Source organism: Silurus meridionalis, chromosome 28 (assembly GCF_014805685.1).
Source record: "Silurus meridionalis isolate SWU-2019-XX chromosome 28, ASM1480568v1, whole genome shotgun sequence".
NCBI lineage: Eukaryota > Metazoa > Chordata > Actinopteri > Siluriformes > Siluridae > Silurus > Silurus meridionalis.
In genome coordinates this window covers 13,114,345-13,133,992 of record NC_060911.1, presented here as the reverse complement: position 1 = coordinate 13,133,992, position 19,648 = coordinate 13,114,345, and the positions used below count along the sequence as shown (strand labels likewise).

At 34.9% G+C, this 19,648-nt stretch overlaps 1 protein-coding gene and 1 long non-coding RNA gene across 3 annotated transcripts; one reads left to right on the top strand and one right to left on the bottom strand.

Annotated features, from left to right (window-relative positions):
• Positions 1-2,771: 2,771 nt before the first annotated feature.
• Positions 2,772-10,741, bottom strand: LOC124381600. The gene is made up of 4 exons (XR_006924889.1): positions 10,677-10,741; positions 6,433-6,504; positions 5,082-5,153; positions 2,772-3,907 (listed from the first exon to the last, which is right to left on the bottom strand). It is a non-coding gene; the product is annotated as an uncharacterized LOC124381600 (long non-coding RNA).
• A 6-nt stretch (positions 10,742-10,747) lies between these two features.
• Positions 10,748-19,284, top strand: ltb4r (leukotriene B4 receptor). 2 transcript variants are annotated; one of them, XM_046843381.1, is made up of 5 exons: positions 10,774-10,893; positions 11,244-11,321; positions 13,081-13,665; positions 15,887-16,163; positions 17,618-19,284. In XM_046843381.1, exons 3-5 carry the CDS (start codon positions 13,157-13,159, stop codon positions 17,978-17,980), a joined length of 1,149 nt encoding a protein of 382 aa, XP_046699337.1. In that variant the 5' UTR covers positions 10,774-10,893; positions 11,244-11,321; positions 13,081-13,156; the 3' UTR covers positions 17,981-19,284. The 2 variants fall into 2 exon arrangements, with proteins under 2 accessions (XP_046699335.1, XP_046699337.1); XM_046843379.1 differs by lacking the exon at positions 11,244-11,321 and having other exon boundaries at positions 10,748-10,893.
• The last annotated feature ends 364 nt before the right edge of the window (positions 19,285-19,648 follow it).

The following is a 19,648-nucleotide window of genomic DNA, read 5'->3' as shown; positions in this document are numbered from 1 at the left end:
GTTAGACAGACAGCAAATCATCAATTTGTGCATTTTGACTTCTAACGCATCGTCCTTTAACAAATAAATCTCTAGGAAGGTGCAGCTCTACCTCTGCCATGTTAATCTGTGTTTCCATGTGACTCTCAGGACACGCCTCGGTTTGGTAGTGTTGTGATACGTCGTATTCACGTAGCAGCAGCGGTTCTGAGAGAAAACGTGCTCGAGAAACGGAAAAGAAATTAATCTACAGTGGAACCCGGTCATCTCGCCCTCGGTTACCTCGACAACCCTATTAAGTCGACGTTTTTGAAGTGGAACCGCCAAATTCTCGTTTTTTATCGGTTATGTCGACTTTTTTATGTCGTTGAACCCTATCTCGAGCACAAGGGGGCGCAAATTTACCATTCAACATTCAAAAGTTATCTCGATCTCCATGATCAAACGCTGGCTTTTGAAAATATTAGTTATCGATGCCACTTCACCATCTCACTACCGTAATTTTTTGAGGAATCGACAGTGGTTTGTCAAATCAAGTCAAGTTTATTTGTATAGCGCTTTTCACAACAGATATTGTCTCAAAGCAGCTTTACACAAATCAACAGTGATGATGAATGGTGTGTATTTATCCCTGATGAGCAGCCGTGGCAACTGTGGCAAGGAAAATCTCCCTTAGATGTTATGAGGAAGAAACCTTGAGAGGAACCAGACTCAAAAGGGGAACCCATCCTCATTTGGGTGACATCAAGAGTTTGATCATAAATCTTTCAACAATACAGAACACTGGAGAGTGAGAACTAACATGATTACTGGAGTATAAGATTATAAGTGATGTTCTATCTGCAGCCTTATAAAGTCTATATGGTTAGTATATTTATAAGCTCAACATTTGTGATCATCACAGATCCAGCATCAGCTTTTCCATGCCAGAGCCTTTAAACACTCCAGGAGGTCCAATGTCAAAACTCCACACATGTAGCGGGATCCAAATGGCACTGGAACGTCTGTAGATGGTTCAGGATGTTTGCGAGTTCGGCATCTACTTCTCCAAAGGTCCGTAATCATCACGAGGTGGGATGTGACTGGAGCTGGCCAAACCTCAGGGTGTCTCGGGATGGGGAGAGAAAGAGAAGCAGTGGAGAGGAATTAGCGTAGCTGCTGTTCATGATATTAACAGCACAAGTTGATAATGTGCATGTGATCAGATGTTCTGGAGCACAAGGTTATGATGTGATGTGTGTTATGTGTAGGCTTTGCTAAAAAGATATGTTTTTAATCTGCACTTAAACTGGGAGAGTGTGTCTGAGCCCTGAACACTGTCAGGAAGACTATTCCAGAGTTTAGGAGCTAAATGTGAAAATGCTCTACCACCTTTAGTGGACTTTGCTATTCTAGGAACTACTAGAAGCCCAGAGTTTTGAGATCTCAGGGAGCGTGGCGGATTGTAGTGTGTTAAAAGACTGAAGAGATACATGGGAGTTAAACCATTTAGTGCTTTATAAGTGAGTAGCAGTAGTTTGTAGTCGATTCGAAACTTAACAGGAAGCCAATGTAGGGACGATAAGATCGGGGTTATGTGATCATATTTTCTTGACCTTGTGAGAATTCTGGCTGCTGCATTCTGAACTAACTGAAGCTTGTTTATTAATGATGCAGGACATCCACCTAGTAACGCATTACAGTAGTCTATTCTGGAGGTCATAAACGCATGGACGAGCTTCTCTGCATCGGATATGGACAACATGTTTCTTAACTTAGAAATATTTCTAAGGTGAAAGAAGGCTGTTTTTGTAACTTGATTGATATGATTTTTAAAAGATAAGTTGCTGTCTAAAATAACTCCCAGGTCTTTTACCGTTGAACTAGTGGTTACAGAACATCCGTCTAAATGCAGGTTGAGATGCTGGAGCTTCTGTATACTAGTTTTTGGGCCGATGAGCAAAATCTCCATCTTATCAGAATTTAAAAGTAGAAAGTTATGGGTCATTCAATCTCTTATTTCCTTAACACACTCAGTTATGCGAGCTAATTGAGCTTTATCGCCTGGTTTAGATAAGATATATAGCTGAGTATCATCAGCATAACAATGGAAGCTAATTCCATGCCTTCTAATAATTGTATTGTGTACTGGTAAATCTCTGCCCATAAGAAATAATGGAAAACCAATTAATCCGTTCCCGACCTCCACCGAAACCCATTTATTAACAATTTTTGCCCTGTTTTTTAGCAGTATTAATACTAAATAATACAGGTAAATAAATAATACTGTATATAATTGTTATGCAGCGTAATGAGCTGAGGTAAAGCCGGAGCACAGTTCGCTGCATAACAATTATATACGTGTGTTTTGCAGCCGTGGAGAGCGCGTGGAGTCCGGAAAGGAAGAAACGCATAGAAATACGTGTGACAGGAAAACACAGACAAACATGCATCAAACACCTTCACATACTAACTATAACCGACAAGGAGTGTGGATGAATGAGTGGTTTATATATAGGAGCTGGGGATGAGTGAATAATGAGCCCCAGGTGTGCATCCAGGTGGAAAGCGGATTTTGACAGCCGCCGAAGGGGCACGTGGCAGGTGGATTCCTGACAATAATACAGTAAAAAGTATAAATTAAAAACATTACAAAATGTACGTACATTTTATAAAATTTCGCTTCATAAAACAAATCGCGGCAACGCTGTTGTGTAAAAAAAAAAAACCTCCAAAAACACGTGCATGCACATTTATTAACGCACATCATGTACATAAAGAAATGTCAAGCACGTTAATATATTGCCGCCATTTTGATTTTCGTTTATCTCGATCATCGGTTATCTCGATGCTTTTTGGCGACCCCCTAGGACATCGACATAACCGGGTTCTACTGTATTTTATAAAATATTGGTCACTTAAAATACTAAAAGTAGCGCACATCTACTGAATCTTTTTTACCGATACAAATATGTTTAAAAATATGCATCGTGATACAAATGCCAACTTGTAAAATTGCTAAAATGCTAAACATGTTTTCATGCAGAGAAGAAACCCCCTAAAAAAACACCAAAAAACAGAGGTGCTTTGTTTTGCAACTTGTGCGAGTCAGGACAGAAACACGGATGTGCTGAGTGAGAACTTGTACAGGAAGTGAAATATTTCTGCTTGTGTGCGCAACAGGGGAAAAAGATTGAGAGAAGAGGAAGTAAACATAACCGTCATGAGTTAATGTCAAAATTACAAAACACAGTAAGGAAATCGTAAGTGTCAGCAGAAAGAAAGGAAGGAAGGAAGACTGAAACGTACAGCATGAAAGAACTGGCATCCGTGGTAGACAGTGGCAGTACTGAAAGCAATATTTCATTTATCCCATTGAATTATTCCCAACAAATTCTAAGCACTGCATTGACCCCCCCCAAATAAAATATTTGGGTGAAAGATGTTTTAGGGCAGAAGGAACCAGGGAAAACTCAAGTCCCGAAAATCCAAGGCAGAGCAAAATCAGTCCACAAGTAAGGACAATGAATTCAAAACTTTCTCAGGAATTCTGGAAAAATACCAGAAACAAAGTCTTCAGAAGAAAAACTAAGGAAAAATTACCTCAAAATAATGACTTACACTGGTCAACTCAACAGGAAACAGACCACACAACATTAATTAACAAGAACTTCAGCCAAAATGGGAACTTTAATACACAAGAGGGTAATGGGATTCAAGTGAAAGCAATGAGAACTAATGAGGGACTCTGGAAATCTCTGGCGACATCTATTGGGAAAAAAAACGGAAATTACAAAAAATTACATCATTATAACTACAATAACATTCAAAACTGTTATTAGATCAGTTACTGTGAGATCACTACACACAAACTGCCCTTGTGAGAATGTCTCAAGCTTCATCCCTGAAACGATGCCACATCACCTCGAACCTCGGCTGCGCGAACGCTCTGCACGCCAAAGAAAGAAAGAACGAAAAAAAGAAAGAAAGTGTGAAAAGAATTTGTAAGAAAAGAAAGAAAAAGAACATGTGAGTGGGAAAGAAAGAAAGAAAGAAAGAAAGAAAGAAAGAAAGAAAGAAAGAAAGAAAGAAAGAAAGAAAGTGTGAGAAAGAAAGTAAGAAAGAATTAAATAATGAATGTGTGAGAAAGAAAGAAATAAACAAAATATGAAAATAAACAATTAAGAAAAGAAAGAAAGAAAGAAAGAAAGAATGTGTGAGAAAGAAAGAAAGAAAGAAAGAAAGAAAGAAAGAAAGAAAGAGAAAGAAAGAAATAAACAATTAAGAAAAGAAAGAAAGAAAGAAAGAAAGAAAGAAAGAAAGAAAGAAAGAAAGAAAGTAAGAAAGTAAGAAAGTAAGAAAAGAAAGAAAGAAAGAAAGAAAGAAAGAAATAAACAAAACATGAAAATAAACAATTAAGAAAAGAAAGTAAGAAAAGAAAGAAAGAAAGAAAGAAAGAAGAAAGAAAGAAAGAAAGAAAGAAAGAAAGAAAGAAAGAACGATGTGTGAGAAAGAAAGAAAGAAAGAAAGAAAGAAAGAAAGAAAGAAAGAAAGAAAGAAAGAAAGAAAGAAAGAACATGTTATAAGTTGTGTAGTTTTGTGTGTGGTCCTGTGTGAGGGTATAAAACACTTGTGTACTTGTGTAGATGAATGTGTACAGATTTTGTGAGCTGAAGAATGAGAATGTGATTTGAACCGTACAGACTTACAGGTTAAATGTTACATTTCCTGAACTTTATCTATAATCAGAACGAGGAGAAGATGTGTGCTGTGGTCTGTGTTTCCTGAGATCTCACACTATTTGATCTAAAAAGACCATTTTGGTTTTTGTTCTCATAATGAACCATATACAGTACAGTGATGATTTATGGAAGTTCTGGCAACCCAAAAACACTAGATTGGGTTCTGGACCATCCAAAAGAAACCCAGACCCAGACTGTGTGTGTGTGTGTGTGTGTGTGTGTGTGTGTGTGTGTCAGTGTTTTATAAAGCGTTTATCAAGTGTATTATAGTTATGGACTTTTTTTGTCTTTCACAAGAAACAAAAAGAAGGTGTAATACAAACTGAGACACGCACAAGGAAGAGGAGAACAGGAACAGGAGATCACTACACACAAACTTACCTTGTGAGAATGTCTCAAGCTTCATCCCTGAAACGATGCCACATCACCTCGAACCTCGGCTGCGCGAACGCTCTGCACGCCAAAGAAAGAAAGAACGAAAAAAAGAAAGAAAGTGTGAAAAAGAATTTGTAAGAAAAGAAAGAAAAAGAACATGTGAGTGGGAAAGAAAGAAAGAAAGAAAGAAAGAAAGAAAGAAAGAAAGAAAGAAAGAAAGAAAGAAAGAAAGTGTGAGAAAGAAAGTAAGAAAGAATTAAATAATGAATGTGTGAGAAAGAAAGAAATAAACAAAATATGAAAATAAACAATTAAGAAAAGAAAGTAAGAAAGAAAGAAAGAAAGAATGTGAGAAAGAAAGAAAGAAAGAAAGAAAGAAAGAAAGAAAGAAAGAAAGAAAGAAAGAAAGAAAGGAAGAAAGTAAGAAAGAAAGAACGATGTGTGAGAAAGAAAGAAATAAACAATTAAGAAAAGAAAGAAAAAGAAAGAAAGAAAGAAAGAAAGAAAGAAAGAAAGAAAGTAAGAAAGTTCGAAAGAAAGCAAGAAAGAAAGAACGAAAGAACGTATGTGTGAGAAAGAAAGAAATAAACAAAACATGAAAATAAACAATTAAGAAAAGAAAGTAAGAAAGAAAGAAAGAAAGAAAGAAAGAAAGAAAGAACGAATGTGTGAAAAGAAAGAAAGAAAGATAAAAAGAAAGAATGTGTGAGAAAGAAAGAAAGAAAGAAAGAAAGAAAGAAAGAAAGAAAGAAAGAAAGAAAGAAAGAAAGAAAGAACATGTTATAAGTTGTGTAGTTTTGTGTGTGGTCCTGTGTGAGGGTATAAAACACTTGTGTACTTGTGTAGATGAATGTGTACAGATTTTGTGAGCTGAAGAATGAGAATGTGATTTGAACCGTACAGACTTACAGGTTAAATGTTACATTTCCTGAACTTTATCTATAATCAGAACGAGGAGAAGATGTGTGCTGTGGTCTGTGTTTCCTGAGATCTCACACTATTTGATCTAAAAGACCATTTTGGTTTTGTTCTCATAATGAACCATATACAGTACAGTGATGATTTATGGAAGTTCTGGCAACCCAAAAACACTAGATTGGGTTCTGGACCATCCAAAAGAAACCCAGACCCAGACTGTGTGTGTGTGTGTGTGTGTGTGTGTGTGTGTGTGTGTGTGTGTGTGTGTGTGTGTGTGTGTGTGTGTGTGTGTCAGTGTTTTATAAAGCGTTTATCAAGTGTATTATAGTTATGGACTTTTTTTGTCTTTCACAAGAAACAAAAAGAAGGTGTAATACAAACTGAGACACGCACAAGGAAGAGGAGAACAGGAACAGGAGATCACTACACACAAACTTACCTTGTGAGAATGTCTCAAGCTTCATCCCTGAAACGATGCCACATCACCTCGAACCTCGGCTGCTCGAACGCTCTGCACGCCAAAGAAAAGAAAGAAAGAAAAGAAAGAAAGTGTGAAAAGAATTTGTAAGAAAAGAAAGAAAAAAGAACATGTGAGTGAGAAAGAAAGAAATAAAGAAATAAAGAAATAAAGAAAGTAAGAAAGAAAGAAAGAAAGAAAGAAAAAAGAAAGAATGTGTGAGAAAGAAAGAAAGTAAGAAAGAAAGAAAAGAAAGAAATAATGTGTGAGAAAGAAGAAAGAAAGAAAGAAAGAAAGAAAGAAAGAAAGAAAGAAAGAAAGAAAGAAAGAAAGAAATAATGTGAGAAAGAAAGAAAGAAAGAAAGAAAGAAAGAAAGAATGTGAGAAAGAAAGAAAGTAAGAAAGAAACAAAAAAGGAAGAAAGAAAGAAAGAAAGAAAGAACGAATGTGTGAGAAAGAAAGAAAGTAAGAAAGAAAGAAAGAAAGAAAGAAAGAATGTGTGAGAAAGAAAGAAGAAAGAAAGAAAGAAAGAAAGAAAGAATGTGAGAAAGAAAGAAGAAAGAAAGAAAGAAAGAAAGAAAGAAAGAAAGAAAGAAAGAAAGAAAGAAAGAAAGAAAGAAAGAAAGAAAGAATGTGAGAAAGAAAGTAAGAAAGAAAGAAAAATAAATAAATAATGTGTGAGAAAGAAAGAAAGAAAGAAAGAAAGAAAGAAAGAAAGAAAGAAAGAATGTGAGAAAGAAAGAAAGAAAGAAAGAAAGAAAGAAAGAAAGAAAGAAAGAAATAATGTGAGAAAGAAAGAAAGAAAGAAAGAATGAGAAAGAAAGAAAGAAAGAAAGAAAGAAAGAAAGAAAGAAAGAAAGAATGTGTGAGAAAGAAAGAAAGAAAGAAAGAAAGAAAGAAAGAAAGAAAGAAAGAAAGAAAGAAAGAAAGAAAGGAAGAAAGAAAGAAAGAAAGAAAGAAAGAAAGAAAGGAAGAAAGAAAGAATGTGTGAGAAAGAAAGGAATAAACAAAATATGAAAATAAACAATTAAGAAAAGAAAGAAAGATAGAAAGATAGAAAGATAGAAAGATAGAAAGATAGAAAGAAAGAATGTGAGAAAGAAAGAAAGAAAGAAAGAAAGAAAGAAAGAATGTGAGAAAGAAAGAATGTGTGAGAAAGAAAGAAAGAAAGAACGAATGTGAGAAAGAAAGAATGAGTGAGAAAGAAAGAAAGAATGTGTGAGAAATAAAGAAAAGAAAGAAAGTAAGAAAGAAAGAAAGAAAGAAAGAAAGAAAGAAAGAATGAATGTGTGAAAGAAAGAAAGTAAGAAAGAAAGAAAAAGAAAGAAATAATGTGTGAGAAAGAAAGAAAGAAAGAAAGAAAGAAAGAAAGAAAGAAAGAAAGAAAGAAAGAAAGAAAGAAAGAAAGAATTAATGAATGTGTGAGAAAGAAAGAAAGAAGAAGAAAGAAAGAAAGAAAGAAAGAATGTGTGAGAAAGAAAGAAAGAAAGAAAGAAAGTGAGAAAGAAAGAAGAAAGAAAGAAGAATGTGTGAGAAAGAAAGAAAGAGAAAGAAAGAAAGAAAGAATGTGTGAGAGAAAGAAAGAAAGTAAGAAAGAAAGAAAGAAAGAAAGAAAGAAAGAAAGAAAGAAAGAAGAAAGAAAGAATGAGAAAGAAAGAAAGAAGAATGTGTGAGAAAGAAAGGAAGAAAGAAAGAAAGAAAGAAAGAAAGAATTAATGAATGTGTGAGAAAGAAAGAAAGAAAGAAGAGAAAGAAAGAAAGAAAGAAAGAAAGAAAGAATGTGTGAGAAAGAAAGAATGTGTGAGAAAGAAAGAAAGAAAGAAGAAAGAAAGAATGAATGTGAGAAAGAAAGAAAGAAAGAAAGAAAGAAAGAATGAGAAAGAAAGAAAGAAAGAAAGAAGAAAGAAAGAAAGAAAGAAAGAAAGAATGTGAGAAAGAAAGAAAGTGAGAAAGAAAGAAAGAAAGAAAGAAAGAAAGAAAGAAAGAAAGAAAGAAAGAATGAATGTGTGAGAAAGAAAGAAAGAAAGAAAGAAGAAAGAAAGAAAGAAAGAAAGAAGAAAGAAAGAAAGATAGAAAGAAAGAAAGAATGTGTGAGAAAGAAAGAAAGAAAGAAAGAAAGAAAGAAAGAAAGAAAGAAGAAAGAAAGAAAGAATGTGTGAGAAAGAAAGAAAGAAAGAAAGAAAGAAAGAAAGAAAGAAAGAAAGAAAGAAAGAACAAATGTGAGAAAGAAAGGAATAAACAAAATATGAAAATAAACAATTAAGAAAAGAGAGAAAGAAAGAAAGAATGAGTGAGAAAGAAAGAAAAAGAAAGAAAGAAAGAAAGAAAGATAGAAAGAAAGAATGTGTGAGAAATAAAGAAAAGAAAGAAAGAAAGAAAGAAAGAAAGAAAGAAAGAAAGAAAGAATGAATGTGTGAGAAAGAAAGAAAGAAAAGAAAGAAAGAAAGAAAGAAAGAAAGAAAGAAAGAAAGAAAGAAAGAAAGAAAGAAAGAAAGAAAGAAAGAAAGAATGAATGTGAGAAAGAAAGGAATAAACAAAATATGAAAATAAACAATTAAGAAAAGAGAGAAAGAAAGAAAGAAAGAAAGATAAAAAGAAAGAATGTGTGAGAAAGAAAGAAAGATAGAAAGAAAGAAAGAAAGAAAGAAAGAAAGAAAGAAAGAAAGAAAGAAAGAAAGAGAAAGAAAGAAAGAAAGAAAGAAAGAAAGAAAGAAAGAAAGAAAGAAAGAAAGAATGTGTGAGAAAGAAAGGAATAAACAAAATATGAAAATAAACAATTAAGAAAAGAGAAAGAAAGAAAGAAAGAAAGAAAGAAAGAAAGAAAGAAAGAAAGAAAGAAAGAAAGATAAAAAGAAAGAATGTGTGAGAAAGAAAGAAAGAAAGAAAGAAAGAAAGAATGTGAGAAAGAAAGAAAGAAAGAAAGAAAGAAAGAAAGAAAGAAAGAAAGAAAGAAAGAAAGAAAGAAAGAATGAATGTGAGAAAGAAAGGAATAAACAAAATATGAAAATAAACAATTAAGAAAAGAGAGAAAGAAAGAAAGATAGAAAGAAAGAATGTGTGAGAAAGAAAGAAAGAAAGAAAGAAAGAAAGATAGAAAGAAAGAATGTGTGAGAAAGAAAGAAAGAAAGAAAGAAAGAAAGAAAGAATGAATGTGAGAAAGAAAGAAAGAAAGAAAGAAAGAAAGAATGTGTGAGAAAGAAAGAAAGAAAGAAAGAAAGAAAGAAAGAAAGAAAGAAAGAAAGAAAGAAAGAAAGAAAGAAAGAAAGAAAGAAAGAAAGAAAGAAAGAAAGAACGAATGTGTGAGAAAGAAAGGAATAAACAAAATATGAAAATAAACAATTAAGAAAAGAGAGAAAGAAAGAAAGAAAGAAAGATAGAAAGAAAGAATGTGAGAAAGAAAGAAAGAAAGAAAGAAAGAAAGAAAGAAAGAAAGAAAGAAAGAAAGAAAGAAAGAAAGAACGAATGTGTGAGAAAGAAAGGAATAAACAAAATATGAAAATAAACAATTAAGAAAAGAGAGAAAGAAAGAAAGAAAGAAAGATAAAAAGAAAGAATGTGTGAGAAAGAAAGAAAGAAAGAAAGAAAGAAAGAAAGAAAGAAAGAAAGAAAGAAAGAAAGAAAGAAAGAAAGATAAAAAGAAAGAATGTGTGAGAAAGAAAGAAAGAAAGAAAGAAAGAAAGAAAGAAAGAAAGAAAGAAAGAAAGAAAGAAAGAAAGAACATGTTATAAGTTGTGTAGTTTTGTGTGTGGTCCTGTGTGAGGGTATAAAACACTTGTGTACTTGTGTAGATGAATGTGTACAGATTTTGTGAGCTGAAGAATGAGAATGTGATTTGAACCGTACAGACTTACAGGTTAAATGTTACATTTCCTGAACTTTATCTATAATCAGAACGAGGAGAAGATGTGTGCTGTGGTCTGTGTTTCCTGAGATCTCACACTATTTGATCTAAAAAGACCATTTTGGTTTTTGTTCTCATAATGAACCATATACAGTACAGTGATGATTTATGGAAGTTCTGGCAACCCAAAAACACTAGATTGGGTTCTGGACCATCCAAAAGAAACTCAGACTAGAGTATTTTCAGAAAATACTCTAGTCTGGGTTTCTTTTGGATGGTCCAGAACCCAATCTAGTGTTTACTACATTACGCAATGATATTGACATGGCAATGTGTGTGTGTGTGTGTGTGTGTGTGTGTGTGTTGGTATGACTGCATAAGGCACCTAAAAAAAATAAGTTCCTGTTCTCCTCTTCCTTGTGCGTGTCTCAGTTTGTATTACACCTTCTTTTTGTTTCTTGTGAAAGACAAAAAAAGTACATAACTATAATACACTTGATAAACGCTTTATAAAACACTGACACACACACACACACACACACACACTGATTATTACTCAAACAGATGTTCAATTTCTCCATTCAAGCTGCCTGCTCCTCGAGGTAAGATGTCTTTGTGTCTTAGTGGTTCATTTCTATTAAAATTGTTCGCCTCAAATCAATATTTAGATTAAAATCTAACTCCTGTTCACTTTTTGACCAATAATTAAACTCCCGCATTTCATGATAAGTCCGTGAACTGGTAGCTTTCAATCTTCTAATGAGAATTCCCCATTCTCTGAATAATTTCTCCAAATTTATAAAAACAAAAATGTAAACAAACAAAAAAACAGCTCTAATTTATGTTTTTTTATAAAACATGTTTTTAAATTTCACGTTAGAATTCGTTTTCTAAATCTTTTGGATATTAATCTATAATATGTATCATTTTTGCTTTATTGGACTACTATCAGCTTTCTCAGCATCGTCTGAACATTTCCGCACCTTCTACACCAGAACATCGTTCCTATTCATTTTGCATGCATTTGCAAGTATGCTTTTTATCACTCTATTTAAAAAAAAGTGTCACTTCCTGTCTTAAACAAAAACAGTGGGACACCGTGTATGTTTTATGACCGTGTGTGTTAGAAAAGTGTTCAAAACTTTACTTTGTCTACAATGAAATGAATTTCAATTCGTTCAGACTTTTATTGCATATAAAGGAGAAGGTTTGGGTTTGATGACCTTTAGATGACTTCTTAAATATTTCGAGGTGTAAATGTGAAATCTCCAGTTTACATCAGTGTTTAGTGACTGTACAGAAATATAGTTTTGCATCAAAGTGAGTTAAAAAAAAAAAAAAGATGGGGAGTATCATCAGTGAATAAAAGCAGCAGGTCTCTGATCCTGTTGATTTTCTTCACGATCCTTTACTGGTTTTTGTGAAAAAGAATAACCGATTGATAAAACGTTTATTTTTAGATTACAGAACAACGGATGGAAATAAACCATGTATTAAAAACAACTCAAAGAATTTTATATACTTAATATCAGCCTGAATTTGAAGTGTGTGTGTGTGTGTGTGTGTGTGTGTGTGTGTGTGTGTGTTTGTGTGTGTGTTTAAATCTTAATTAAAATATAATTTGTCACACACACATTCATACAGTGTACGACATGTAGTGAAATGCTCTTTAGGACTGTCCAACTGTCCATCAAAAATAGAAATATGATCTTAAATAAATAAATAAATAAAGTAACAAAAATGAATAGAATTGAATAAAGTATAAAAGTATATTAAAAGTCTAACTATACATATGAGAGCATGTTGGGGAGAGTGCATTGTGATGGAGAAATAAAAAAAAAAAAAAACATGGGATCATTTTTGGCAGCATTTAAAAATAGTTTGAAGAAGTAGGACTGATTAACAAATATTTAATTTCCATGTGCTTCTATTATGATTGTATTTCACTGATAGTGACTAGTGGCTGAATGTGTAATTGCAAAGATTATTGAATTACGTGTTGATGCACTTTGAAGTTTTGACTGTTGAACAATTAAAAAGTTGAATTTAATTATATATATATACATATATATATATATATATATATATATATATATATATATATATATATATATATATATATATATATATATATATATATATATATATATATATATATATATATATATATATATATATATATATAAAAACTCCATTTATTTTTATTTATTTATTTTAATAATTTAAATAATAATATACATTTTTAAATTTATTTTAATATATAATGAACTTTTGTCCTCAAATTTGACGAGTTGAAGCAGGAAAATTGGGCAATATATATATTGCCCAATTTTCCTGCTTCGAACTCGTCAATTTAAGGACAAAATGTTCACTTGCTGCCTAAAAAATAAATCCCACCCACTAACAGGTTCTACGATGAAGACATCATCAGTTTATTTACTTCACCGCTCATAATGTAAGAATGTGATAATATTATGCCTGATTGGTGTATATAAAATAAATGTTGCCATCTGGAGGCCTGATAATAGAATTAGTATTAAACTGACCTGTGATTGCGGTATGATCTAGTCCATGATTCCACGATTAACCTGATCTACATCAATAACTGAGTGTAAATGAAAACTCCTTCTTGATCTCTGAAACGCCCATTTCATACAAAATCATTGTGTAAGTGCTAAACTGCTGCATGTATTTCACAACGACGCAACACGTGCAATTAGTGTGTACTGAGTCACTTTTGCAGTTTCTCAATCTCAAGCAATTTGTTTTTCTTTTCCCCTTATGTTTAGCCCACGGTGAGCAAGCTGCAAGCTGCAACTGAACAGCTTTCCATATTTCAAACATCTTGAATCCTTCCCACTCTCAATGGCCACTCTAAGCATCAGCCCGCTTTCTTTAATCTCCAACTCAACCTCCTCCACACCGGCTCCCTCTTCTGCCTCCTTGACCGGCCAAAAGATTGTGATCGCTATCCTGGTCCTTGCGTTCCTCTTTGGCTTTCCTGGGAACCTCTTTGTGGTGTGGACGGTGCTCTGTCGTGTTCGTCGGCGCTCTGTCACATGCCTCCTAGTCCTGAATCTGGCTGTGGCTGATGCTCTGGTCCTCCTGAGCGCCCCGTTTTTCCTCCGTCTGCTGGCTGGAGGCAAGGGTTGGGAGTTTGGTGCCGGGATGTGCAAGACTATTCACTATCTCTGCTGCGTCAACATGTACATGTCTATTTATCTGATCTGCCTGATGAGTCTGGACCGCTGGCTGGCCGTAATCAGGCCTTTCTTGTCTCAGAGGCTAAGGAAAAAGAGGACGCTGTACATCATCATGTTGGGGATCTGGATCCTGGCATTCTTCTTGGCATTGCCCATGCCCTTCTATCGCAGGTTCGTATCTGTTTATGTGTGTAAAGGATATAATATTATAATATAAAGACAATACAGGATTTTTTAGCTCTTTTGAATGAATGAATCTGAACTTCCGGATTGAGACTGGTGTTCTAACCTCTAACTAGTTTTTGCGTCACTGATTGCAACACCGCCTTTCACATCTGTTTCTCAAGATGACACTGTGATGTCTCAACAGCTTTGAAGCAATCACAATTTGTACGCAAACGAATACCACAACCACCAAAAAATGTTTGAAACTTTTTGATAATTCGTGCTAAGCTGTGAAGAATGAGAATGTTTGGTTTTTGTACTCATAATGAACCATATACAGTACAGTGATGATCTATGAAAGAATATTGACTTAATCATGTTTAATCACGGTTGTAAAGGCAACTTATTTGGACAAATTTGTCTGTTTATACAGCAATATTGTGGCTTGGATATACATGTTTGAATGTAAAATATTGCACGCTAGCCTTTGATTAGCTGGTTAGGAGTTTCCTATTTGCAAATGACAATTCTTAAATCTTTTTTTAATCAAAAACGAGGAGCAGAGATTTGCGAGTGTTCGTCAACCTTTAATAGCTTTAATATTCTTCCTGATTCTACATTAATATTTATCGCATTTGGCCAACGCCCGTATCCAGAGCAGTTGAGGGGCCTTAAGGGCCCAGCAGTGGTAGCTTGGTTTGAACGCATGACCATCAGTTCCAAAGTCTAATGCTTTACCACCGAGCTACCACCTCCATGTTCTGCTGTAAAAGATTTTTCTGGATATATCCCAGAGATGTTAGGAAGCCGGGGTCAGAGTGCAGGGTCAGACTTGATACCAGAGGCTTGAACCCCCAACCTTCAGATCAGGAAACCAGAGCCTTAACCTCTGAGCATTGTGAAAAAAACGGATGGTCTGGTGAAATTGATGGTTTACCAATATGATGGGTGACTGATACGGCTCTGGGTGGCAAATAACAGTAATCAAATGTCATGACAAAAGTAAAATACAGGGATTACTGTTTGTTTTTAAGTAATAAAAGTTATTTATGATTTACTTTTTATTACATACTGTAAAAAAAACATATTGCTGCGGTTGCAGGGGGAAGAGGTGGAGAAGGTGGAGGAGGTACCTGGGGTTAACAGTGTAAAGTAATGGAGAGTGTGTTAGAGAAGTAAAGAAAAGAGTGCAGGGTGGAGTGGGTGGAGAAGCGTGATAGCAGAAGTGATTTGTGATAGAAGAGTATCTGTGAGAGTGAAAGGGAAAGTTTATAGGACTGTGGTGAGACCTCAGATGTTGTATGGATTAGAGACAGTGGCGTTGAGTAAAAGACAGGAGGTGGAGCTCGAGGTAGCAGAGCTGAAGATGTTGAGGTTTTCGTTGGGAGTGACGATGATGGACAGGATTAGAAATGAGTTTATTAGAGGGACAGAGCATGTAGGACGTTTTTGAAGACAAGGTGATGGAGGTGAGATTGAGATGGTTTGGACATGTGTAGAGGAGGGACATGGGGTATATCAGTAGGAGAATGCTGAGGATGGAGTCACCAGGAAGGAGGAAAAGAGGAAGACCAATGAGGAGGTTTATGGATGTGGTGAGGGAAGACATGCAGGTAGTTGGGTTGAAAGAGGCAGATTTAGAGGACAGGTGGGGTATGGAGACGGAGGATCAGCTGTGGTGACCCCTAATAGAAGAAACCGAAAGAAAAAGAAGAAGAAGTAATAAAACATATTGCTCAAGTGGTTTTCACATTGCCAAATTTAAAAAAATAAATGAATAAATAAAAATAATAAGCTGAATGAACAAGACTGATCAATGATTCACTCACTGATGACGTTGTTGAGGACAAAATTCCCTTAGAGTGAAACCAGACTGGACGTGTCCTCATTACAAAATGTCTATTCATTATAGTTTACTGTTGAGGTTATCAATTGTTCGCTGATGGACACTTATGCAAACTGTTCAATGCAAATGCAGTAATACATCTACTTTTGTTGGAGTAACGTATCCACACTGCTGATGACACACACGCATGTCATTGACTGTCATGTCTGGTTGTATGACAACACATCTCTGTTTGGGTTATAATCATGTTCCTACACATCCCCGGGGTGTCATTCAGTTCTGATGCATCGATGGTCAAGCCCATGATCACATCAAACTTCTGTTGAAGTCAAATTATGCTTAAACTATTACTCTTTTTTTACATTCTCTTCATTTCAATAGCAACCTGCAGCCCTACCTGCAGAAGAACAGTTCCATTTATCTCTGTGTTCCCTACCACTGGAACAACGTGAACCATGAGCTCTTTCAGTACTTGACAGAGACGCTGCTGGGCTTCCTGATCCCGTTCACCTTCATCGTGTTGTGCTACAGCTCCGTCATCTGCCGTCTGCGCAGCGCCATGTTTCGCGGACGTATAAAGGGAAGCTTCCTCATCCTCCTCATCATCACGGCCTTCGCTATCTTCTGGCTGCCCTACCATGTCATCAACATCTTACAGGTACTGAGTATTGGTGAAGATCCAAAAAAAGAGACAAATCATCCTTACGATGCAGTGTGATCTGATTTCGATTCTGTTCAACACGATTCGATGAAGAAAATATGATGCTATGCAATTTTATATGGTTCGGATAGTTGGCTTTCATTGCTTTTGTTCAGACTGAGAGCAAATCATCAGTTCACTTAAGTGCCTTCTGACTTCTATGGCCTAAGGCTTAAGAGTTGAAGTTTCCTTAATTCAAAAAGGGTCAATTTACAAAAATAATCTCAAAACATCTCTGTAACATCCGTTCTGTCTAAAGGCTACAGCCACGTTAACCAGGATTGATCTGAAAACAGCATATTCATATAAAAACTGTCTATACTGGCATTTTTAAAAGCTTTCTACACTGGTCCATGCTGAAACGTCTAAAAACACTTACCTCACATTTTTGTGTAAGACACTTTGACTTCCCTTCCATCAGCCTGATGACATCCCTTCCATCAGGCTTCAATTATTTTTTGTCTCGTTGACAAAAAATGTGATCTGAATGTGGTAGAAAGTGACATTTACACTATATGGACAAAAGTTTGTGAACATCTGAGTGTAAGATTGGTGTGTAAACATCCCATTACACACTCAGTTCCCATTTGCTTTTAAAATAACCTCCACTTATCTGGAAAGATATTCCACTAGATTTAATGTGAGATTTATGTGAGATTCATTAGCCACAAGGGTGTTAGTAAAGTCAAGAACTGATGGAGGTGAGGAGGTCTGCAGTGATGTTCCAATCCATCCCAAATTCACATTCATCCTTGCTCAATAGGGTTGGAGCTCTACAGAAGGAGAACTACCACTCCATCCAATGTAAAGCATATCTTCATGAAGGTGAAAGAGCCCAAAACTCTTTCACCTTCATGAAGATATGCTTTACATGGGATGTAAAGCATAGTTCAAGTTCTCCTAGTTCAATAGTTCTCCTAGTTCAAGTAAAGGGAAAAGTGAAGGGGTTGTGTGCCTCTAATTCTGTTTCAAAAGTTTAAAGAAGATCCACATTTGGAAGCCAGGTATCCCAATGCATTTGTCCATATCTATAATAATGCTATCAAACTCAACAACAACTGCAACATTGTCTATTTTTTTGCCTTGTTGTTAAATGGCAGTCACATGAATGTATGTTTTTGTAGTGAGTCAACACTACAATTTGGAATTTTCAGTGGAAAAATTTAGAAAAACAGTGAAAAAATCTATAACGTAACTGGATTAATGAGGGCGCAGTCTAAAACCCAACACCATCCATTGTTCTGTGAAAAACTTGTTGGATTTCCAAGTTAAATTGTGGTCATGAGTGAAAAAATAGCGTGTTGTTCTTAGTTGTTAATCTCGTTCCTCTTTCATGAGGTATATTTTCTTATTTTTGCAAAACAAAAGTGTAACATTTTTTTTTTATCTCAAACCTCTTTTCTTTTATCCAGGTGATTGGTCTGCTGCAGGGCCGCTCCGAACTTTACCGCACGGCACTTTCTGTTCGTCCCATCGTGACGCCGTTTGCGTTCTTGAGCAGCAGCGTGAACCCTTTGCTTTACGTGTTCGCTGGCAGCTCACACATCTGCCGCGCCGGCCTTGGCTTCATGGCCAGGCTGTTTGAAGGAACCTACTCGGACCACTCGTCCACCTCCGGGCGGCGTTCGACGACCAGCTCGGGCCTCACGAAGATGTCGATCAAAACGTCCCAAAGTGGAGGCGTGGCTAGAAACAAGAGTTGTGATGAGGGAGGGGGAAAGGGGGCAGGGCCTAGCTGTCTGGAGGAGCTTAAGACCTTAACCACGATGCCGTGATGCTAAAGATTGTATTCTTAGATATTTTATTAGCATTAGTGTTACCTGGAACCTGAACAAGCTAATCCTCAGTGTGAAAGCTTTTGGTCATTTATTTAATGTGTTGCTTTTGATAATGCTTTTGAAATTTTCTTATTAAATAAGATACTATTGGACTCAGGACATTGAAATAACTCAGTTCTAGCTTATTTGCAGTAGTAGTTACATGACACCTGGTATCTTAGCATTCTTGATTTGTTCAAAGTGTCCTGTGACAGACAGAAATCACACTTTTGGAAGATAAATCTAATCAAATTAAAGGCAGCATAACACATTCTGCCACACATTGCTCCTTGTGGTGTTACGGTACAACCTGATTTTTTGTGGACCCTGTGGACTATTGTGGATCAAACAAATACACCTGAATCTTCTTCAGCCTGACCCTAACTATCTGTCGTGTATGCTTGATTACCACAAACAAGGATTTAAACATGGAAAACATGGAGGGCAGATATCGGACTTCATGAATATTAATTTGAAATACATGACTGAGAATTCTACATTTAAATAATGTGTGGAGAAAACGTTCACAAGAATTCACTGTGATATCATTATTATTATTATTGTTATTATTGTTGTTGTATTATAAGCCATTTCCTACGACTGCGTTTTAGTGGCACGTTAAAAAAAAGAATTTAATAGAACGTTACAAGATTAAAGTCGTAGCAATACAAGAATAAAGTCAACTCCTTCAGACACCTTTTTTTTAGATCGTCATCTTCAGTCTCTTGAGAAACAATGCGAAAACTTTGAATAGTATGCAGATGTAACTGTCGATATCCTTCAGACTGCACAAAAGAGGCAATTTCCTGATTTTTTTTCTTCTGTATAAATTAAGTTTTCTACATAATCGTTGCCATGTCCATGCAGATGAACCAAAACACAAAAAATTTCTTTATTGTTAAATCCTAACCTAAAGTTAGAAACCTAAAACTTACAAACCTAACGTTTCTTGCTAAACGTTTCTCACAATTCTGTGATTTTTCAATCTTGTTTTGCTACGACTTTATTCTCATAATTCTGACTTTATCCTTAAAGAATTTCATCTTTATTCTCAAAATATTTAGACTTTATTCTTATAATTTTAAATATTTTGCCACGACTTTAATCTCGTAAAACTTTTTTATGTGGCACGAAAACGCCGTCGTAGCATCCAATAAAATAAATACATTCATTAAAGACAGTTATAGTAATGTCTATGCAGGTGTTATTTTATTCCTGTGCATATTTTCTTTTATAAATAAAATCAATTTATTTCCATCTCACTAGTGGAAAAAATGCATTCCTTGGTTAATTTATAAATAATGACTTAAAGCTAAAGAGTTTAAATCTCTTTATTTTAAAATAAAAAAAAAGCATGTGTAGAGTTAATTTACAAAAATAATCTTGAAACAACCACAGAACAATAAATTATAATTAAAAACATTGTGAATGATTCGATATATCTCAAACTTTCACGTATAAAGTTTGTACTTATATACTTTTATGTTTTATGATTTTAACTGCCCATAGAATCGGATTAGAAATCAATTTAGAGAAAAAGAAAACCTTTCCAATCTTTTTTAAGGTTAGCAGTTAGAATCACACTACAGATGCCTTCAGAAAGTTTTAAACAATACTGTGAAAAGT